The sequence below is a fragment of the Corvus hawaiiensis genome, chromosome 2, assembly GCF_020740725.1.
Source record: "Corvus hawaiiensis isolate bCorHaw1 chromosome 2, bCorHaw1.pri.cur, whole genome shotgun sequence".
Classification (NCBI taxonomy): Eukaryota; Metazoa; Chordata; class Aves; order Passeriformes; family Corvidae; genus Corvus; species Corvus hawaiiensis.
This window is the reverse complement of record NC_063214.1, coordinates 44,528,641-44,552,599: the sequence shown is the minus strand read 5'-3', so window position 1 is coordinate 44,552,599 and position 23,959 is coordinate 44,528,641. Positions and strand designations below refer to the sequence as shown.

The following is a 23,959-nucleotide window of genomic DNA, read 5'->3' as shown; positions in this document are numbered from 1 at the left end:
GAGGCCAGATTAGTTTCTCTGGAACCAGCATCTCTTCAAATGGAAGTTTTATTTGGAATCTTACTTAACTCTAGAACTTTTTTTTTCACAAAAATTAACATAGCAATATCTTCATAACAGGCACGGATGAATGTGTAATGAAAACAAGGAGGGCACTAGGATCCTCCTCCTTCCCAAACACAAGAGAAGAAGAAACCAAAAAATTTTAAAAAGTCAGTGAGCACAAGCCAGCCCCAGCCCCAGTACAATACAAGAGAGCTAAATACTCCTTGCAACAGCAGCAGTCATGCATGACCTGCAAAGGCCAGAATTAGGGCTCAGGCTCTTTTGAACTGATGAAACTCAAATAATGCAAGGCCAAACCAACAGATTGATAAGAAAGTCAGGATAGTTGTAGCAATGGACACCGTAAGGTGCTGAGGCTTCATGTGGGCACTGATTCTTAACAAAATATGGCTCATCCCAGTTGTGCCAATATAATTGAGAACTTAATTCCTTACTTTAAAAAAAACAAATTGCATGAAGAAACCCAGGTTTGCTAATGGCCTGGATTAAGGAGATTAACACTTTGGTCAACCTGTGTTCTTATCTCTCCTTTTACAAAGCTCAAGTGTTAACTTTGCATTGCTAAGAAGCAAGGATTAAAGCTGCCCTTGCTAGTATTTCAGCAAAACATGTTGCATGTTCCTGTCTTTCCCTGACTGAAACACTTTGCTGTAAGATAGCACTGTTGCTCTAACTCTGATGAGTAAGATTATAAAAATTACATGAGATGTGAAGCAAGGTGTCATCTATTATGTTTGGAATAAGGCATTTTGGGGTGGAGAATAAAAACTAATTTAAAAGTGGGATCTGTAAGGCTGGGAGCGACTGCTCTGGTTGTAACCTAAATTAATGTTCCTTAAGAGAGTAAGACAGCTCATCAAATATGTCAGTTAGGAGAGATGATGGATTACAGAAGTGAATTTCCATGGCACAACAATGGGTTACTAACTGACAAGATGTATAGAAAATGACAGGGCTCATAAAACTTTTAATGAGCAAATACCGAGTCCACAGTTTTGAACACTGACTGGAATTGGTACTTCGGGTTCCCAGGTTTGCCTTTGCAGGTCTTTCCTGAGGATCAGGTTTCACATGAATAAAAACATCTTTCCTTCTTCCAACTCAGTGTTTCTGGTTTTTCATTGATCGTTCTTGTGTGTTAACCCTATGCTGGACCTGTTTTGTTTCACCTTCACCATCTCCCCAAAGCCATTTTAACTTCTCATGGATAAAAAGGATCTGAAATGTTTATGCTTAGGATCCATGAATTTTGACAATTCTGTTGTGAGGCTTTAATTTGTAGTCCTTGTGTGAATGTTCTAGCAGTTACACATCTACCTCAACAACATAAGAACAACTCTTACCACCCAAGGACATTCCTCTAGGAGGTCAGATTGTACCTTTGAAAGAACTGCCTTCAGGCAATTCCTGTCAGAGTGCTCTGGCAAGTCTTAACTGGCAATAACAAGCTCTGACCAACTTCACCTGTGACCTCCATCCATATGTCTATGCCCATTCATCCAGCAGCTCAATTTCAGCTCTTGCCTGAGCCTTCAGTCCCCACCTGAGCTGCAGCATAGCTGTGCCTGTCCCCAGCTGCCCTGATTTAGAGACTGGTTTTGCTAAAGGGACTCCAGACTGACAAAGGTGGTAGCATGTCCCCTGGAATGATATTAGACTTACAACAGCCTTGTTTCTAAGCTCTCTCCTGCTGTTCTTTCCCAACTGGACTCCCTGGATCAGGCTCATCACCTTATCCGAGGCTGCTGGTGGACCCAGTCTCTAGCACCACCCTGCCCTGCTCAGGTCCTGTGGAACTGCACCAGGTGAGCTCCTGTGGTTACCCTCAGCACCCATTCTTGCTGCTCCCTGACACTGGATGTCATACAAAATTGGGGAGGAAAAATCCTCTCACCAATCTTTATGTGGAAATCTATACGGGAAATCATAATTTACACCATGTACCAAAAGTGCATGATTAGTCCTACTAAATTTTCCCAGCATGTTTCCTTCTCAGTGTAGGAACAACTTCCAGCCACCCCAATATTTTGCCAGAAATTTGCCTCCCAGAGAATAACAAACACCAAATGAAACAAGACCACACCAAAGTAATCAACACAAGAACTTCCAACACCTCTGCCTTTACACAGCAAAGAGCCTGTGCAATTGTGCAACGTGCCTCAGTGCCTGCTAACTCATCACTTCTAGGTTAGCTACACACCTATCTCCCACAGCCCCATGAGTGCTCTCTGTTCCATGTATCTTAATTACTCTTTTCCTGCAGATATGCAAGTTGAGCAATGTTAATTAGGATGTTCCCAAATAAGTTGTTTCCCGCCTGGTTAAGCCTGATGTTCACTGGAGTTGTGCAAGAGCTGAACGACTTAGATGTGTTAAAGATACAGATATATATAGAGAGACATCCTCTAAATAAATATAAATTTTTAAAAATACCTTTTTTTCTCACTATAAGCTTTCCCTCTGTAATCAAACAGAGGCCCTTATACTCAGTAAAATACAGATTACTAGTATTTCTAAGCTTTTCTGGAATTAGGCTAGCTGAAGATATTACTCCTACAGCATAAAGAAAAGCTTTGGAGCATCATCTCAGAAAATTCACAGTAAAAAGGTGCATACTGATCCCTGGGTGCCTTAGTCGTGGAAACCACACAGGAAGCTCTGCAGAACGAAGGATAAGAAAATGCTGGAAATATAACGCATGCATCTATTTTCACTGATTGCAGACTGTGGGACCTAATTAGAATTAAAAAAGAATAAAATATTTATTCACCATTTTAGTTCACCACGCTTGCTGAGACTTACAGAATAAATGTGAGTCTGCCAGTATGGAAGTGAGCTAGGTTTCACACAGTACCCGAGCACAGTTTCACAACCTGCCTGTGAGCTCTCAGGTGAGGCACTTCATCCTCTCTGGCTCGGATACGTGGCTTAACATGGGAACACCATTGTGCTGCAGTGAATATAAACGTAGTAGTACATGTGAAGTATTCTACTGCAACTTTGCTGCTGATCCTTAATTATCCACATTAAAAGAGTTTTCTCTAACTTATTGGAAAGTAATTTGCATCAATGTGTAGTTTTCTTTCCTTTGATAGATATTTATCAAGTTGTCTTCACTCTTAAGAACATATTAACACTTATGTTATTAACATTTATTTTTCACTTGAAAAATAAATAACCAACACCACTTTAATCTTAGAAGTACCCATGGGAAATCTCACAGAACTGAGTATGTTTGTTCCCTTTCACTTTTCCCTATCACCTTCGTAGTCAGTTTCACAATTTTCTAAGTACATCGGGAAACTTCAGGATGCCTCCACGGCATTAGCGCTGGTGACCTAAGAGCCTACAACAACCACAGGCTGTGTGACAATCAGCAGCACGCACACGGACTGGGCAGTGGCACCTCGGGAAGGCGTGCGCAGCGAACCCAGGTGTTGGTTAGGTGGATGTTATTAACAAGGAGGATAAATCCACGCAGTTGAGGCTCTGCTGGCAGATGTTGAACGGTATTTGGAAAACAGATCGCCAGACATCACCAGCCATGAGCGCTGCTCGCAGGCGGCGCTCCTGGAGCTCGGCCCCGTTTCCACAGGTGCTCACAGACGGACGGAGCGCCACTCGGGTGTCACGTCTGTGGCACCTGGTGAAGCACAGACATCTCTCCGTTTACGAGTCTCTCCTTACGGGTACCGCAACCCTTTGCGGCCCAGCCTGACCAAAAACGGCGAGACAAGGGAGAGAGAAAGAGGAGCCCACGTCTCCGCGCCCTCCCCCGGCCCGGCCCCCGCCCCGCGGGCCCGCCCCGGCCCGCCCCTCGCTCGGCAGCGCGCAGACCGCGCGGGCGAGCGCCGGCGGCCCCTCGGCGGCCATGCGGTTCCTCGGCGCTGCGTCCGGCGCTCCGTGGGCGCTGCTGCTGCTGCTGCTGCTGGCCCGCGGCTCCCGTGAGTAGCGCCCGCCGGGGGACGGGCCGGGCCGGGCGGAGGCGCTGGCCCTGCGCCCCTCGCAGCCGCCCTGCCTGGCGGCTGCCGCCACAACTCCGCCGGGCCGAGCCAGGCCTCGTCCCGCCGCTGGTGGCCGGAGCGGGGCCGGGGCTGCGCCCTGACTGCCCCCGAGCGCCCCGGGAAGCGGCACCGGGATGGGACGGGACGGGACGGCGGTCGCTGACGCTCCGCTCCGGAGCGGGAGCCGCGGTCGCACGACCGGCGTGTCTGGAGTGCTGTGACAGAAACGGGGAGGAGGGGTTAATATTCGGGATGTTTTTTAAGTAGAAACAACAATTACAGAAGGACCCCCGAGGAGCGTTTGGGTTGGGGGTGCGCACGCCCGGAGGGATGCGCGGCCCCGCCCCCGGCAGGCGCCCGGCCCGAGCGGCGCGGGGGAGCCCGGGGCTCCCGCTGCCCCCGGCAGGGCCGGGCTGGGAAGGGCCGCTCGCTGCCCCTGCTGGGTGCTGCTCTCTGGGGCTGTCCGTGGGCTGAGGGGCTTCCAGTGGGGGCTTCGGGCTCGTGGTGGCGGTGCGGATGGGACACGCTGTGCTTTGTCGCGTTTCTGTCAGGCCCTCGCAGCGGTGCCCCTTTGTAGCTGCCGGTTCTAGCAAATGCACAGCCTCGTGCCCGGGCTCAGAACACCACAGTCAGGGGATCAGCGTTGACAGGCACTGAAATAAAGCGAGAAGCATACAGGTCTGAGCTGCGGGAGTTGCATTTTCAAAAGACTGAAGTGCCCTATACAGTGCCACACAATTTTCCAAAGTAAAGAAGCCAAAAGATCACGGGTACCAGAACTAACCTGCTGTAAATACTGTTGAGGAATCTCAGTCAGTCCAGCAGTGTTTATATGCGGTTGTTTAATCTGGTGAAGTTGTAATATAAATTCATACCAAAAAAAATAGAATGAGGAATGCAAACAGCTTTGTAATTGCCCTTCCAAAAAGAAGGGCAAGGTTTTTTTTAAAAGGAGTTAACAGGTAACCAAATCTTGCTTTGCTAAGATTTTATGGCCTCTGTTTAGCAACAATAGCCTGTCATTTAATGTGATAAAAGATTGCACTGATCTGTCTTCTGTCATGCTGCTTCCTGAGTGCATGTGCAGATTTAACTCAGAGTACAGTCAGTGCTGTTTCCTGGGGCAGGGGTGATTTCGTGTAGCTCCTGACACACAAATGTAGTCGTTCCTCTGTATGTGAATTGATTGTCTAGAGCTCAGTTATGATATGTTGAAAGAAGTTGTGCCCTTTTAAGGCTCACTTTAATGTATCTGTTGAAATAGCTTTTTTTTTTCCCCCTCTGTCCACTTAGAAACTTCCAGAAAGTACTGCTGGGATTTGTGTTGATTTCAGCAGAAGTTTGTCATTGTCTAATCAACACTACAGGAGGAAGTGTGAAGCCCATCTCTGATATGCAGAAAGTGAAAGTGGCAGTACATGTGTCCTCAGTCTGGTTAAGATTTTTGTGCAGACTGGTTATTTCATTATAATGCTGCTCTTTTACTCTGCTGGTCAGTTTATTTCTATGTGTCAGTCAACTCAGTGGAAGAAACATCACCAAAAGAATATGGTTTAGAAAAAAATCCTTCTCACTATTATGTAAAATCCATCTGGCTTCCTTGTACCTGAGTAATAGGAATCCCTCTCCCTGTCAGGAAGTGGCTTCCACCCCCTTCCTGCTGTGTTGAGAAAAGATAGCTAGCAACATCTTCAAGAGCTTACTTGTATACAAAACTTACACTAAAAAAATCAGGAGCAGCAGCAGCCTCCAGGCCTGAAAACAGGCATAATATTTTGATTTGTGTATCATCTTCTCTTAGATTCCTGGGTGGCAGCAAAAGGTGGTGTAGTTTTTCAGTCTTAAATTGATGGGGATTGAGAATTGGTTACATGGTCTGTGTTGTTTCCATCCATGCAGTGGTGCTTATGCTTTCCTTTGCAAGACTGTGGAGTAGTTTCACAGTGTTAAGGCATGAGGACTCCTCTGAAATGTTGTTGAAATAATCCTGCCTGACCTCTCTCTCAGGATGACCTAACTTCTTGGTGGGTCAAGAACATCAGTTCAAAAACAGGCACCTAAAGACCTTGTTGAATCAAAAGAAAAATAAAGTTTCCAGAAAGCAAGGACTTGAAATTATAGTTTGTCAAAATTGCCTGGCAGGTGTTACAATAGATTTGAGGTCAGGGGCTTGCTTTTATTTCAATCTCTAGAATTCTAATTTTATCCATTTCAACTGAAAGGAGTGAGTATGCTGATGGTGGAGACTACCTAGGGGATGGTTATATTCATGTTGCTGCTCTAACATCTCTGCTTTAACCATGCACCTCCAGCAACTCATCTGGATTGCTTAGAGATTACTGAGCAAGTGGGTGATCTTTCTGATGGACTGCACATTGTCAGTGCTTCTGTACTTTAGTGCTTTTAAACCAACAAAAGCAGAATGATTTGGGCATAAAATTCCCCTCTGTGCCTGCTATGCATCAAGCTTGAAAAGAGAAAATGCCCTGAGAAAATTTTATATATGACTTTTGACCTGTCCCCAAAATGAATGTGTAAAGCTGTGCTTAGTAAAAATGAAGGTTTATATACCAACATCTTCCTGCAGTGTAAGGTTTAGCTACACTAGACATAAAGCATGTGAGTCCTTCGAAATGTGTTTATCTTTTATGTGAAGGTTGGAGTGAGCAAATTGACCTTTGTTGCATGCAGGTAGTTGAATGAGTATTGCCATTCGTTTGTGTAGGGTTCTTCTACCAGGGTTCAGCTGTGGAGACTAGTAATTAGGTATGTGTCTGAGCGGAGACTACAGATTCCAAACATGAATGTTATCTACTGTGTTGATTTTTGCAGGATTTGGCAAAATCAAGTCCAGTTAACGTCCTGTCCTGTTGATTTTTAGAAAGTATCAGAGCTATCCCTATCACTCACCCTGGATGTATTTGTATATAACACAAGCACAAATCTTCAGTCTCTGCCACTTGGGAAAGCCCAATTCCAGCTATAAAGCTGGAAGAACTGGACTGATACTGCCCTTTCGAAAGTTTGCTTATTCAAATTGTCTCCAACTCATGAAGTTTGATCACTAGAGCAACAAAAACACAAGAGGCCCTGAAAGCACTTGACATGCCAGACTCTGACGGGGCTTTCACAGGAAGCATGCTTGCCTTCAGATACATCCAGCCAGCCACAGTTCTGTGGTTTTTTAGCTGCATCTATGCCTGACCTTAAACAGAGCAAAACAGGGCTGTCAGACAAAAACCATGTTGATCCCCCTTCCCTGTCCTTTTCCAGTGTGTGGTGCTCTGATCCAGTTTTAAGTTGGGTATATCGTTGTGCTGGTTCCGTTTCATCGTGAAAAATGAAAACAAGGGATCCTTTCTTTCCTTCCCCTCTCTTCTGGGTCACAGGGAGAGTAAGCCTCAGCACAGTTTCTCTGCTCAAGATTCATAGGCCCAGTGTTGCAGCTGATGCTGTGGCTCCAAGAGCTGTGCTTCTGCTCGTGCACAGGATGCTGCAGCTGGCTGCCACCTTTCTCCCCCCTTCCTTCCTGTACCAACACATGCGTGTCTACACCTGGCTCAGTGCCAATTTCTAACCTTTACACTTCTGCTTCCTGGAGAAGGCCAGGACCCCTCCCTATTTTGCTTTGGGACAATTGAACTGTGAAGCCTGTGGTCTGGAATAAGAGGTTCTTCTACTTGTCAGAGCCATCACTGCATAAAACCTGTGGTGCTTTTCCCTTTGCTTAACCCAGGAGTCCTTTCTGCCTCTCTGTTTGAAGTCTCCTGCTTGTCTCTGCAGTGGTACATGCAGCTTCAAATTTAAAGGAACAGTCTCAGGATAGAGAACACTGGGAATATTTTAAGATTTCCTTGTATCTATCTCCCTGTCCCATTCACTGCCGCATGTTCCCATGTGGCATATGCTTCTGCAAAACCCCACTTAAGGAGTATTTGTATTCTGAAGCCAATGTGTGTTATTCAGATTAAGAAACTTACCAACGTTTGGGCATTTTTAAGAAGGAAGAATTAAAAGTTGTATCTTTTAAGCTGGATAAGGTCCTCAGCATGTTTCAAGGTGTGCAGTCCAAGCTGATCTGAACTAAACTAATACAGTCCTGCTTTCACTTCCACCTCTGTTTCCTGCCCCTCTCTTTCATCTAGTTATATAGGGAGCCCTTTCTGCTAGTTAAAAGATTTCTGTGCAGAAAAAAACATTGTGTGTTGTTGAAGAGGTAGGTAATGTCAGTTTTGTGTTGGCCTAGCTTTTCCAATCAGATCATTATATAATGTGGGGGAACTTGCTGTGATGTAGAACAGTTTTTGCAGGATTGGGTCCTCTCTGGGGAAGCTTAGTTTAGCAGTGTCACATCCTTTGTTTGTTTGTTTTCCCTAAGTTTCCTAATTAAACAGCATAATATACCTTGCAGTGCTGCCCTCAGTCTTGATATTGCAGGGGTGAGGTACAGTGAGTTATTTTGCCATTCGTATTTGCAAACTTTATCATTTTGAGACCTTGGCTAAGGTTTTGTAACCACTAAGAAAATGCCCTATTTCTGTGATACTCAGTTCCAGTTATTTGCTTGTCTTTTGCACGATATTAGGTGATCAAAACTAAATTGTGCTTGGCAAAGGCAGAATCCACAACTGATCCTCTTCTATTCATGTGAATGCCAGGCTGTTGATTCTCTGTGGTTTTCCTTTAAATTTTACCACTTTGTTCAAGGTGTGATGCTTTTCGGTCCTATTCCCCATCTGCCAAATGCCAAAATCCCCAACGCCAATGTGGATGCATTAACATGCCCGTAGTCACAAACTGAATAATGCAACTTCTTAGTGGAGCTAATTGTGTTTTTATGTTGTCCATGTAGTGCCAGAGCAAGCACCTATCTGCCTGCAAAGGCTTGGCAAACAAAGCTAAAGACTTAAGTGAGAAATTCTTACTCTTCTGTTGCAGGTGACATAGATCAGGTGTTTCTACTGAAGGAAAGTGCCTGATTTTTTGCCTCTTTAAGTCTCATCTTTTTTTTTTCTCATCTCATTTGCCTCTTAGTTTTCATCTCAGGGAAGGTGAAATCTTGGGATGGGGATGATAGGGAAGATAAAACAGAGGATGGGAGGAGTTTTGGTTCATTTGGTGGTTGGGTAGTATAAATGGTGTCAGTTTTAATGCACTCAGAGCAGGCTGTTGTGCTAACATGCTTTTATATCATCATCATAACTATCCCCTGTCATATGCCCAAAGCAAGTGGCAGATGCTGTACTTTCTTTTTTTCTTCTTCCACCTAAAACTATCTTATTATTCCTGTTTTTTTTCTTTTAATTTAGGAAATGAAGGCACAAACAGCACTGCGCCCTTTACTACGATTCCAGGCAGTGGGTTGCCAGGTAATACTTTTGGCATTTCTGTTGCTGTTCCTCAATAGCATTGAGAAAAGCACATATTATTGTATGTCTTAAACCATCCTGTAATAATTTGCCCTCTATTTTATTTTATTGAATTGTGAGCAGCTGTAGGGCAGGAGGGAGGTACTCTGATTGTCCCATCTATTCTGGGACAACTAAAGATTTTTAAGGGGAACAGTAGAACACAAATCAATTCTCATGTCCTTGGGTACCCCAGAGCAACATTGAGAGGAGAAATAAAATGGGAAAATATTGTGTATAGAAATAGAAACACCTAGCAAAATCAATTAACAGTTAAAAGGAGAACCAAGAAGTCTGCTGGATTAGAATTCAGTGATCTTCAGGTAAAGGCAAGGCATTTTTTCGTTTGAGTCATTTTTGCCCTGTACTACTTCAGTCATCTCATTTGCTGTTGGCTGACAATACTCTGCTCGTTGACTCACTCTGTCTTGTGTTAATTGCAGTACTGACTCACCGAAATTCCAGGCAGTAGATATGGCTTCTTTTTACCTGTATGAACATGTAGTCCACATCCAGAGCTGTCCCAGGGTTGTAGAAGTAAGCACTTAGAACCTGGGGAAAGCACAAAGATACGTTCTGGTTACAGTATTGGGCCTCTGTGGAAAAGATTTAACCCCAGGCATATCCATGGCTTATGCTGGGATAATAGTCAGCATATCCAAGAAGGAATGTGTTTGTAATTGTACAATCAGAGACCCTTTCTCAAAGGCACTTAAATCTGCGACTTAATGTCCCAGTTATGTCAGTATAAGGGCTGAGTGTGCAGTACACAGTGTGGGGGGCTGCTTGGCTGCGATTATACCAAAGAAAGAGCAAAGTAATTCCCTCTCTGATTTCCCCCCCACCCTCCCATTTTTTGGTAGGTGGTATGAAGATGTAAATTTGGTGCATTTGTTCTTAACCTGAGCTTGCTCATAACATGTATGCAATTGCAAAGAGTTACAGACTAAACTCTTCCAGTGGTAAGAACAGCAGATCCATTCAAAGGAAGTAGGTGTAGGTCTGTTTCTTGACTGCAGTAGCTGTGTTGCTCTCCTCTTAAATCTCTGAGGTTATGTGCTTTGTTTTTCAGACATGCTGAAAAGCAGCAGAGCTGCTGCAAGGCACATAACCCTGCCAGTGTGGGAGTGTGCTGTAAAAGATCACTTACTTAGAGAAAAGAATGATCATAGAATGGGCATTCGCAACAGTGCAGAATGAAGGGAGAAAAACATGGGCAGTGACACTCCCAGGAACAGCCCAGTAGATCTTTGCCAGGAGCAAGAGACACTTAATCTATATGGAGAAATATAGAGGAGGGATGCAGCAATGAGGACAGAAGTGAGAGTGGGAGAGTACCTGAGAAACCTAGGAGTAACATGAGGAGGAAGGAGGGCCAAGAAAAAGAGATCTGGAAAAGTAGAAGTGAAACAAAGGAGAGAAAGACAAAACCACTAAGACTGGTTTACATTTTATGTCTGGAAACAGGTACATTCTTAGGACCCTTTTTGTGTAGAGAACAGTATGGAGTAAAATGTTTCACAGAGTATCTGTCTGCCCCTACTTGACTACAGTATATTTCTAGCATCATCCCAGTTTGCAACAGAGAGGCAACAAAATGAAAGAAGAGATCGAGGGACAGAAAATGTAACTGAAGTAGAAGAATAAATACTACAAAACCACTCCCCCATAGTGCACAAGTAGGTTAAGAAAGTTAGTGACGGTATGGCTATTTACGGCAAATGGAATAAAACATGACATAGACGGGGAAGAGAACAAACAGAGGACATTGAAGGAATCACATGCAGACCACTTGGGCACTGCTGTGCATACAGTGTTAACCATGTTCTTGCTGCACTGAGATCTGGAAACATTTTGCAGAGGGATAAAAACCATCTGCCTTGGTGTGGGCTACTCTCTGCTGTATTCCCAACTGTATTCTCCAGACACAGATACCCTGAGGAAAGTATTGTGTCGTGGGTGTACTTTCATTATAGTATGATAAAGTTAAAATGAATAATATTGATTTTCTTGTTTTGTTTTTTTTTTCCTTGAAGACAATAGCAGTTCATCCATTGTCACTGCATCATCCACACAGTCTACAGCAACATCTACAGGAGATATGTGTCTGTTCATTACTATGAACCTAGAAGTTAGCTCCAAACCTAACCCTGATAATACCAAATTTTAAAGAACAGGCCATCAAAAGTGGGTATTTGAGACAGGTGTTATCATTGTAGGGCTGGGAAGCAACATGTAAAACAACTCTGTAAAGAAGCTATATTGTTTTTCAAATTTAGGTACCATATTTCATCAGTAATTACATTTGTGATGCCATTTAAACACAGGAATCAAAATAAAACTTCAAGGAAAAATTGCAAGAAGTTGGGTTTTTTTAATGTTCACTCTTTGTCTTTAAGCAAACTTCTTCCATTTTCATGAAGTAAAGATGAATAGGTTGTTGTGCAAACAGTGTGTATCTGTTTAATGTTACTTCACAAAAAACAGATTTAGGGTACAACAAAATCCTGGGAGCTTGAGTTTCAAGAATAGGACTCCATTTCCTTTTACATAAGACTCATAGAATCACAGGATCCTGAAGGTTGGAAGAGACCTTCAAGATTATCTCTCCAATTGTCAACTACCATAATCACCCCTAAACCATATCCCCATGTGCCACATCCAGGCTTCTCTTGGACACTGCCAGAGATGGTGACTCCCACCACCTCCCTGGGCAACTTATTCCAATGCCTGGCCACTCTTTCAGTGAACTTTTTTTTTCTAATATCCCCTGGCACAACTTGAGGCCATTTCCTATTGTCCTTTCATTTGACCCATGGCAGAAGAGACTGGCCCCCACTTCACATGAACCTCATGGCACTTAATACCATAGAAAATAATCCTTTGAGAGCTCATAGCACAAAATAGTGGCATTTAAGCCAGTGTCAATCAAGTGGAACAGTTTGTCACGGGTACATTTGCATTGTTCTAGCACTACCATATTTCCTTCACAACCTGGCAGAAGAACTGTAAGTGAGAATTATTTCCCAAGGCAGCAGTGTTGCATTCATGATGCTCCATCATAAGTAGCATGTTAATAAAACACATCTTTGTAGAAAGAATAAATAGCTGTATTGGATCAACTACTAGAGTTTGAAAACAGTTATTTAACCTGGGACACAAACAGTTCATCCACTTACACTTGCAGTGTTCCAGCTGTTGGCTATGTCAATATGAGATTATTAAATGAGGGAGTTAAAAATTTCATCTTCTAGAAGAACTTGTACAGGCAGATTTCACTGCATTAGTAGGGACTGGATAAGAGCTAATGTCATGCAGTTGTTCAGGCTGTGATGCACAGATAGAGTATTGCATCTGAGAGAGAAGCTAGTTCTAGAAACTGGGATGCCTTTGTGCTAAGAGCCATGGGAAAGCAGGGCAGGAATGTTGTGTCTACTTAAGATGCCTTGTGTATTTGTGGAGTTTTTTGCTGATCATAAAGTTCCAGCTACGTCATTTCATTTCCAGTACAACTCCTATATTCTGTCTCTCTAATTTCCAGATAAGCTCTGAGCTACCACATTCAGAAGTTGCTTGTTATTTTCATTTAAGTGTAAAATGCTCACTAGGAGGAAAAAAAACCCTCACCTTTGCAAAAACCTTCCTTTTGATAGCAAGCAAGTGATGCAGTGTCTCATTCTATTGCCTACAGTGTAGCAGTTCAAGCATGTCTGACTTGGAGAGTCCAGAGATTTCTGTAATCTCCTTGTTGCCTTGTTCCCCGAAGCCTGTAAAGCCATTGTTAACCACAGTGTTTCACCCACCCTGTGCTCCTTCTGTCTTCTGCTCCAGCCCTTGCAGGTTTCTTGGAAAGGTCTGAGTTTTACTAGTTTTGGATATTAACAGTAAAAAGAAGCCTGAGCCCTTTACTGTTAGGCACAGTATAAACCTAACAGATAGCTGTGCCTTGCTTCATAAGGTTTGGTGATTCCCATCCTTCTGTCTTTTCTGTTCCCCTTAGAAACAGAGATTTTAATACAGTGTTCATGGATTTTGATTATCTGTCTCAACTTCTTCAGAATAAAGACTATTGGGTACATGTACTTAATTGTGCCTAAAGTCTCTGCCATTATTTTTTGAGGGGAGAGGAAGGAAGCTCTTGGTGAAGAAAGCAAAAGTCTGTTTCATTCAATCATTTTCCATGCAGAGGAAAGTATTTATTTTAGGAAAAGCATTCCATAATAATTTTGCATGTTAGCACAGTGCTTATGCAATTTGAGTTTTGTGCTCATTCTTGTTGAGTTAGAACATGAAGGGAGTAGTAGCACATGCTGCTAAGAATTCTTATCTGTATGCTCTATATATATATATTTTTTTTTAATTGATGGATACAGCATAGCTATTTAGTGCTCAAACACAGGTAGCAAACCATGTAAAATACTTGTGTCTTTTAAAAACAAAGCATCATAAACCTGAACTCTATTACTGGCATGCATCCTTTTTAAGTAATAAAAATTAACTCAGGCAGTCAGGGTTTGTTAAGTGTGTTCGATGAAGCCCAGCTGGTCTTCAGGCGGCAAAGTAATTAGGGAAATAAAAGATAAAAGGACAGATGTTGCTAGCAAATATTCTTTCATCTTCACTCTGTTTGTAAAATAGTATGGGTCAGATTTTTCAAAGATGGAGAAGAACAGATTTGTGCCTTTTTCACGTCAGCTTCCCAAAATGTCCAGCTGCTTCAGATAGCCTCCTGCTGATGCTTTGAAATGACTGATGCTAAATACATCATGAGAGATAGGTCTAGAGATTAGGCAGATTTTACTGTTAGAGTTACATCACCAAGGGCTGTAATCTTGATTAAGTAAAAAAAGAAGGATTGCTATTGGAAAAGAGATGGGAGAAAAGTAATGCGCAAATGTGCTGAAATTCCTCATAGATGTTTGGGTTTTTTTCCATCATGACTCAGGTTTTCTGTAGGGCAATTTTAATACCCATGAAGTAAGTACCAACTTTGTGTGACATCATTTTATAATGTTACACATCTAACAATTAGCCATTGTATTGCTCAGAAACAGAAGGCTCTTTGACACTCAGAAATCCCGGCTCAAAAACAGCCCACAGAAAACTGCTTGACACTTGCATCCAGATTTGTCTTTCTTTGGTATCACTTACATTAGGAATGTGGCTGTGAGGTGTGGTTTCACATCATGTAACTGTAGGTGGTTTCCATGTAGACATTTCCTTGCTTACTTCCTACAGTGAGGAACCATTTGATATTTATGGATCATTGTGCCTTTGGGGAGTTTTACCTGTCACTGTTAAAATGTGCCCTGAATTTTATCTGATGTGTTTTACGCATGCTTCATAGAGGAACTGAATTTTCGTAATTGTAACAAGGTAAGCAAACGAATGTAGTGTTCCAATTGTTCCACCTCAATGAATGCTCATTTCAAAGGGTTTCCTGGGTTTATGACACAGTACAATTATAACATTAAAGAACAGGAAAACAAATAGCATTTTCAAAGGAGACTGTATTTTGCTGTTTCAGTAGTTTTAATACTGCATGTCTCAGAAGTGTTGTGTAGGCTAGTTCCTTTCTGCATGTTTACATTGTTATATTGTTGCATTTCTTGAAGTTGTTGATGCTTATATCAGTACTGGCAGCTATGATAAATCATAGACACAGTTTTGTATGTAGTTTCTCATGTTTTACACAACAGAAAAACATTTATCTACAGAAGTATTTTGGATGCTGTATAAAAGGCAGAGATTGAATATCAAGGTTACTCTGTAACTGAGATGAAACTATCTGTTCTTCAAATATTCTAATTTTAGACAGTTTCAAGTAAACATGGATATAATTAGATATTTTAATTTCCATATTGAAAAGCTTTTGAGGTATTTAAAATGAGCCCAGCTTGTATGAGACTATAGAAATAATACAGAAGTAGACTGCTGCAAAGGAGCTGTTTATTTCCAGAATTCTTTCATACATAAAAGCTATTTGCATCCTACTGTCTGCTTAGAGAAATGTTAGTTGCATAACAGACTCATGTTTCTTGTTAGTTCCTTCTTAGAACAATTTTAAAACAATTACTTATTTTTCTATCTGGCTGCCTTCCCTGAAGGTTCTAAGGATTTTGCTGTAAATATCAATCTCTATTATTCTTGAGTTTTGTATTGTGGTATTTTTGTTCTGAACAGTTCATTAGTGTTTTCTGAGGAGGGAAGGGGAAGTGTTAGGTAAAAGTGTAAAGTAAAAGACACTGCATGTCAATGAAACTTGTGAAACAGCGTTCCAGTATTTGTTTCAATCTTGGCAAGATGGCTCACTGCTAAATAAATTACTTAAGCCAGTACATTTACTTCAGTCGAACTTCTATCATGTTCTATCCTTAAGCTTCATATAAATACAGAATTCTCTGTGGCAAGTTTTAATGTATATGGAACCCTAGTAATGCTAGTGTTTCATTCAAAAGCAAATGAAAGATTAAATCATTACTAAAATTGGCAGGGGGGCAGGCGGGGGCATTTTCATGCAAAATCTGTTCTTATCAGAAGAGCTTTGTTGTTGGAAAAAGCAGGTGCTTCACATAGAAAGTAACTCTTGATCCAGAACTTTATTGCATTTTAACATACTGTAAGTTAGGGATGATTCTGTGGAATTGGGTAGTGTTAGCCAAAAAAGAAAAAGCTGACTCTTCTAAAAGTTATGATATATTATCCAGGTTTTCTTTACAGTCTTTCCTTTAAAAAATTCTTGACCTTGAGGCCCAGAAATCAGAAGTTAGGTCTTCCCAAAGGAAAGTCTGTATGCAAGCCTGGATACCATGCAGTGGCATTTTCAGTGTCACTCTCTTGTTCTATTTGGGCATGATAAATGCTGTCTTACTCAATGAGTGTGCAGTTGATTTTGTATTTTTCTGTGTGGTATCACCAATAAAAATTTCCCAGGTACGTCCGCCACCACTACTCATCTGACCAGTACCAGTCAGCCCAACACCACCACCATGTCTGTGATCTGGACAACTCAGCCCACCAAAAGCAACCAGACAGTAACAGCCACCACAGCTTCACCAGTCACATCGCCACAAGGCAATATTACAGTGGTGACCACTTCTAAGACTTCTTCCACTTCTGTAACAGGTGAGTTCACAGTTCAGGAGGCTCATAAAGGCTTGGATGCACATTCACATGGATTGTAGAACAGTGAATTTTGCAGCAGTGTAACAAAAAGAAGAAAGAAGGTATTTGCATGCTGAAAAACCAGACTAAAGTGGGGTGTCATTACTAAGCTGGCTACAAGAATGTTGCTCTGAGCACTCTGCTTACTTAAGTAAGGAAGGTAGGTGGGTAGGTGAAGCTGTCACCAGCAGAACTTGTTGTTGACCATGTAACACTCTGTATGTAGCAAGTACAAATAGAACTGGGCACAGACTGGGTCTTTAGGTGGGAGTTTGTAGCAGATGTTACCAGTTCTAGCAGCAGAACAGCTTTGGCTTATCTGAGGTCATGTTGTCTGTGTCAGTGTTTTTGTTGGGCTGTGGAGCTGATCTCACTTGGGACAGTGAGGGTACAATTGCATGAGACAAGGTAAAGCAATCCCAACAGCTCATTGCCACCAAGTGTTCTGCTCCCACCATGTAACTACACTGACTGACTTGGTGGCTGTTGGACCCCTTTTGCAGGGTGACTCAGTAGGCTCATCTGACTAAAAGCAACTTCCTTTTATGCTTGGGTTAATTTCAGGCCACTGTAGTGGGTTAAATTGGCTCATGGAGGGTATGAAAAACACTAGAACTGGCCTATGAAGGGCAGGAACTCCCTGTGTAGAAGGAGGGGAGAGCAGGGGAGAGAAAAGGCAGGGGAAAAAGGGAGGTGGAGAGGAGAAGGAGCAGTCTTTCAGAGACAGCAAGCAGTTGGATCAGCTGTGCCCATGTCACCAGAATATGGCACTTAGAGCCCTGGGTTTCAGCGTGCTTGACTTGTATCTTGTCAGTTGATCTGTGTTAAATTTGTCTGATTGGGTCTTTAGGTGATACATCAGTGGGGGGGGAGGGGGCAGGATGTAGAGTAGTCCCTCAAAACACAATTTTGCAGGTTCTGTAAAATGTGCCTTTTGTTTTCTTCTTTTCAGCTACATCAAAATCGGACGCTGTCGTAGCCAATACCTCCAGATTTGATGTGGGCAGTTTTGTAGGTGGCATTGTGCTGACTCTTGGAGTCCTAGTAATTCTCTACATTGGATGCAAAACTTACCACTCTAGAAGAGGCATTCAGTACAGAACCATGTAAGTTCCCAAGGGATTGTCCCTTATCCATTTATTACTTTCTTGAGGGGAACAAGGAGAAACAAATGGTCAGAATGACCTCTGATACATTTGTTTAATGTATGTTATATTAATATCATTAAGAGATTTAATCTTGATGTTTTGTCTTTCACCACTTCTGCCATTCCTCATTAGTACTGTGCCTTTCTTCTGTGTGTTTTTTTTCTCTGATCTATTATATAAAATAACTCTGGTTTTTTTAAAAGGATCCTTATCTTTTAGCTAGTCCATGAATAGTTAACATTACAGTGAAACTTTTTCTGCCGATTTCTCCTTTTTTTTGCAAGATTTCTCCTTTCTCCTAGACTCTGTTTGTTCATTCTTTGGTGTTTTCTTCCCCCTTGCCATTAATTTATAGTGAATTCTAATCAAAATTGTACCATCTCACTTGCTGTTCATACTCAGCTCTACTCAGTTTTCTACCAGGCTTCAGAACTCACCCACATTTAGTTTAGGAACCGGGTTGCTTTTCTTTTCCTCTTCAGTATCATCCATCTCAGTCAAGAAGCTTGTTTTAAGTGAGGTGATATCATGAGACCTCTTGGGATACTGGTGTTCAGGCCTTGTTTTCTCTCCATCTTGATTCCTGCTTACTGGTCATGGAATTAAACCAGTCCCTACTGCACATTTACCCACAGTGGCATCTGTAAATGGGTATTGTAAAATTCACATCAACAGTAGCTTCAAAAAAGGGAACCTGCTGCTGAGCTTGTGCAGTGGCTTTGATGAACTGTTACTGCTGGTTATAGGTAAGACAGGTAGGATGAACAGGCCTGAGCAACAGCTGATGTAAGAACACATGAATGGAGTGTGAAAGACAAGATGTGAATGAGGCCAGTGAAAAGCTGGAGGAGTTGACAAAACGGAGCTGTTGAGCTAGCTTCAGGCTTGGTCAGAGAGGAGTGTAACTCCCAGATCTATATGCCCTTACCCCTTCCTAGCAAGGTGGCCTCTGCTTACAAAATAACCTTCTCAGCAGCAGTTGGGTGGCTCTTTCTCACGTTGACTGATGCTTGTAGTGCAGAACATTAATTACTGTGTTTCTTTTACAGTGATGAACACGATGCCATCATTTAAAGAGACTTCAGTGAAGACAGTGTTGGAGACCCACCCTGTCACAGCTGTTGTAACTTCTGAGAGAGTTTCTTTCATAAAGATGATCACAGTCTCTGAACCTGTCTTGAGTGTTATCCTGCAAAATGTTGAGAAGCTTTTTAAACATCCTAATTTTTTATATTTGCTTTCATAAGAGGAGCTCAGCACTTTGTAGAGACAGTATTTTCTTTTTCCAGTACTAGTAACCAGATTTAAAGAAAATCACATATTGAGTCATTTTAAGGTGCACACAAGCACAAAGCTCTCTGAAATAGCTAATTACTAGCACAGACAATTGCAGCAGTGCAATTCTAAGTAAGTTTGGGCGGTTTTTTTCTAAAGTTTTGTATTAAATTGTATTTATTTTGAAGTTTGATGTGAACTTTAGTTTAGAAATTTTGGATTTTGAACAACTCAGTTAATTTTTGATAGGCTATGAAGGAGGTGTGGTTAGATAACTGTATAGAAGGTGATAATGAGTACTTTAAATGTCAGCCATTAGCTCACCAGTGACCTGCAGATACTTTCCTTAATAGGCTATATAAGGAGGGCAGCTGCAGGAAACATGGACAGAATGGAAATATCTATCCCTTTTCTCTAAAAGCTTCTTTTTTTCTAGCATGTCCTAATGAAGCTTGTGCAATTCAAGCTTTAATAAAAATGGAAAAAAGGAATTTTGCCATCATAAATACAAGAAGATTCTACAATTGGCTTTTAAGTTGAAGGTAGCAATCACTTGGCTCTTGGTTTTTATTATTACAAAGCTGTCTGCAGTGTTTTAGCAGCATTTGATAATCATTCAAAGCTATATAGAGAAGGGAAAACATATAAGACAGCATTTTAGAAGACTATAAACTGCATTTTTACAGCTGTTTTCAGAACTTGGTCCTGCTGCACAGATGTACAGAGGTCTGGTCAAAAACCCAGCTGAAGGCACTCTGAGCAGACCTTCAGCTGAAGGCCCAAATGCCCTGGGGGTCCTGTGCAGGATGGCTGGTGCTGCTCCCATGTCACTGCTGCAGGCACACTCAGGTAAATCTGCTGACTCCAGTAGATGGGCTCCTGACTTACACGGCTGTAAGGAAAACTAGAACAAGGATCAGGAAACACAGGCCTGCATCTCTGTAAGTCACTGAATGATTGTTCAGTCTTGCTCAGGCTTCACCTGTAGACCCATGCCCCAAGAGGGTTGGTGTGGTGGGGTTTGACTGTCCTGGTTACTGCTGGCACCAGGCCCTCATGGTGGGCACAGAGGAAATGGTGACCGGTGAGGAAGGTCACAGTGGGAACTGCACATAGGTCTGTTGGGGGCTGGGGAACAACTCATCAGGGAAAATGTAACTACTCTGGAACAGACTATTTTGTTAAGCAATAGTTTATTCTGACATGCAGTGTTAGAAGTTGCCATATGGGGTTTTTTCCTTTTTCACATGGAGTAGTAAACCCGTTGTTTGCAAGGCACAGCCAACTTGAGCAAACCATAGCTCATGAGTCATCTTGCTAGGACCAGCTGCTCACCTGAGAAGGGGGTAACGGGGCTGTTTCATTTTTTTAGTGCATTTGAGGGTCGGGGGGGAGAGAGTGATTTGAAGTAACTTTTTTTTTTTTTTTTTTAATTGTATTGTTTGGTGGAATATTACTGGATTTGCCTTGAAGAGTTATGGAGACAATTCTTTCATAGAACTGTAATTCCTTACTTTGTAGAAATTAAGATAAGTGCAACTCAGTTACTGGGATTGCCTTACCTCTACTGTACAGACAAATAAATCTTTGGAGTTACTACATCAATTTCAGTTGAATTTTTAATTTATTAGCTGGGTCTGTAATTCCTACAGTCATAAGCATTGGATAAGAAGTGTTCACTATGTATACTTTCAAATGCTAGAATACCAGACCTAGGTCATTTTTGCCCAGTTTAATAATTTCTAATTTATTCTGTAATCTCATTACTACAGTAAAGCGAAAGTATGTGTTGAAGACTTCAGACATGTCAGTGCAAACATAAAACCTGACCTCCTTTCAGGTGTTTGGAATCCAGATAAAGGAAAGGGCAGTGCAGTTGATAAATTTTATTTTTATCTTTCCAGCAGTAAGTGAAACCCCAGCTCTGTTACTCATGTATAAAGGGAGCTGGTGCTATGGTCATTTAGCCCTTCCTTACCTGAGTTTACTAATACTGTAAAGATGATTCAGTTGTTTCTAGTCTATCCGCTCAGGACTGTGTGTCGGTTCTCTTTTCAGTGCTGATGGCTGAGCACTGCAGTTCCTAGTTCTGTCTGCCTTAGGAGCCCCTCTGGTGACACATCAGGGAACTGCATTTGCAGGGTCGTGTTTTAAGCCCATCACCAGCATTCGATTCATTTATTACAGCTCATTCACACAACCCCTATGCAAACCTTTTATCCTTCATATTCATGGGTTTGTGCTTCATGTTAGAAGTGTTTTTCATTTAATACTACAGGCTGGGGGAGTCAGTCACTGACTACAGAACATGGCCACCTTAGGTCAGCTATCATAAATGTTACTTTTGTCCTTCAAACACATCAAGATCAACCTCACAGTCATCTCAGGGCTGCAGTATTCTGCCTTCATCCCATAGGCCTTTCCTTTTTATGCAACTCTCCTTTAGCCTGTATTCAGTACCAAATCATAGCACTTCCAGCTTAATTGGTTTGATGGGGCTGGGCACCAAAGGCTTCACAGCAGTCTGGAAATGCTGCAGTGCTGTATTTGTGTTTTTATTTTTAAAAAGCCTCAAACTGTTAAAGCAAAATCATGTTGCTGTGAATAATATTCAGTAACTTGAATATTATCCTTTTGTAAATATTTCATACCTTTGTTCAGAGCTCTTACATACTCGTGCCACTCTATTTTTGCCCTGAAAAGTTACATAGCATTCTTAACATGCTTCATTGAACAATATGTAAGGAACAACATGACAGTATTGCCAAAAGCAAAGTGGAAGGGTGTCAGAGACTGGAAGGTGCGTAGATAAGAGGTTAAGAATTTAGGTGTGATATGGAACCAGAGGGAACGAGAATGGACCTGTGGAGAAAGTAAACACATTTTCTGGACAACACTGAAGGAGTGCCAAGTGGTGGTCCTCACAGCTGCAGTGGTATTTTCAAAAAATGTTTGTGCTCCAGCTGGGAATACTGCTGTGCTCCAAATGCAGGATGTATGCAATACCCCAGAGACTCTTATGCTTGAAGGGTCCCATGGCAGCAGTGAGGAAGCTGGGCTGGAGCATCAGTAAACACGGTGATCACATGTTCCATTAGAGACAGAAATGTCTCTAGTAATGTCTCAGGAAGTTGATTGTGCAGCAGTAACCTCTGGAGCAAGTGACAACAGTTACACTTGAAGTAGTTCAACAAAATAGAGAGCACCTTCCATGTCCAGAATACATCGGCTGCCTGAATTCACATACCTGAGGTAGGATATTCAGAAAACTGAATTTGCAAGTTCAGAGCATCTGCAACATTAAACATGACACTGCACAGCCCAGGCTCACTAGACTACAACTGTCACAACGCAGAATTCAAGGCTGATGAACACGCTATTTACAATTTTCATGTGCCTCTCTTCTGGTGTCCTGTGAGGCATATACCAAAGAATCAAGTTCTGAAAGCAGAGTACTATGGAGATACTACACAACCACTAACTCTTTCAGGCACAAAAAGCAGCAATATAAAGATTTTTCTTCTGTATCAGGCTCATGGGGTTCCTAGGTATTTCCTACATGGCAATTCATTTTGGCATGTAAAAGCAGTGCTCTGAGTGGTGGCAGTCTGATCACTTGTGGGCACTAGAACTACATGCTGTCTTCAATTTGAAGAACACTGGGCTTCCTGGTCAATGCTTAAAAGCAAACAGAAGAGAGATGTGCATTCAGTTAAAAAAAAGTACTCAGAAAAAAAAATCATTGTTAATCCGAATAAAGTTGCATGGCAGTGGCTTCACAAAATATACAGCTGCTACTTGGGAATCCTCTGTATCTTGCAGTATCTCAAACTAGTATCAGAAACCACAACTGCTGCAGGCTAGATCCATTGCAGATGTGATACATTTCACTCCAGCAAAGAAATTGCTCATTTACAGCAGCTGGGAATACTGCTTTCTGTCTTCATCCCACAGCAAGTCTGACCACTGAACTCCAATGATAGCCAAGTTCGCATCCTCCACACCCTCAAAGCCTTGCAAACGCATGCTGTCAGCTCATGACAAGCCCTGGGCCTGAAACACTCATGTGCAAGAACTCGAGCTGCTCAGTCAGCAGAGCTGCACAGGATGCTGGGGGTAGGGGGGCTGTTTATTGTTGTTTAATCCAGTCAAAGCTTTGGAAAACGCTTTCAAAGAAGGAAGTGGAAGCAAAATGAAGTGTGGGCACGGTCAGCTGGTTCCCAAGTGACAGAAGTCACTTGATCCTCTCCCAGTGAAACACTAAACAGACTGTTCTCCATGGTTTAACCTTTCACCAGGGCTGTTTGCAATGTGCTAGATACAAGCTTGACTAGAGCTTTCTTGGAATAGTACTGAGGAGAGCATAAGTGCTCACATGCACAGCATTGTCCTCAGGGCACCCAGTCATTATATTGGGGCATAGCAGGAAGTCATAACCTACATCAGCCTTCCTGCCAAAACTAGGTCACAGAGTTTAACCCACTAGTTTCTATATCAAGTTCTTCCACTTCTCAAAGCAATTCAGGTGCCTAGTGCAGAGAGCCAGTGCTGTTTGAAGCTGCGATCTGAAGGGATATTCAAAACACTCAGTGACAGGCTGACTGGTATTCTGCAGGTCCTGAGAGAGATACACACAGGCATCACAAATGACACTGAACACTTTTTAAAGCCCTGTATAGCATCTCATCTGATCTATATGTAGTTAACTGCAGTGCCTGAAAAACTCTCACCCCATACAGATCTAAAGAAAAATGCATTGCTTAGAAAGTCTGCTTGCTACTATGTATTTTCCTATCCTCTTCCCTGTTCAGAAACAACGTGTACCTGCTAGCAAGTCCTCATTCTTCAGCTGAGCCTGACCTCGCCAGCTCCCCCTGCAGGCTCATCTCAATCT

General features: G+C 42.3%; 1 protein-coding gene across 1 annotated transcript; it reads left to right on the top strand.

Moving 5' to 3' along the window:
* The first annotated feature begins 3,894 nt into the window (after positions 1-3,894).
* On the top strand, positions 3,895-20,670 carry TMEM123 (transmembrane protein 123). Its single transcript, XM_048294640.1, has 6 exons — positions 3,895-4,010; positions 9,380-9,439; positions 11,515-11,577; positions 16,412-16,603; positions 17,595-17,748; positions 18,840-20,670. Exons 1-6 carry the CDS (start codon positions 3,938-3,940, stop codon positions 18,862-18,864), a joined length of 567 nt encoding a protein of 188 aa, XP_048150597.1. The 5' UTR covers positions 3,895-3,937; the 3' UTR covers positions 18,865-20,670.
* The last annotated feature ends 3,289 nt before the right edge of the window (positions 20,671-23,959 follow it).

Bases quoted from the DNA above. Each gene is read 5' to 3' on its own strand.
- TMEM123 (XM_048294640.1), top strand. From the start codon at position 3,938: ATGCGGTTCCTCGGCGCTGCGTCCGGCGCTCCGTGGGCGCTGCTGCTG. The intron at 11,578-16,411 runs ATATGTGTCTGT...AAAATTTCCCAG, and splicing joins TACAGCAACATCTACAGGAG to GTACGTCCGCCACCACTACT. The intron at 16,604-17,594 runs GTGAGTTCACAG...TCTTCTTTTCAG, and splicing joins TTCTTCCACTTCTGTAACAG to CTACATCAAAATCGGACGCT.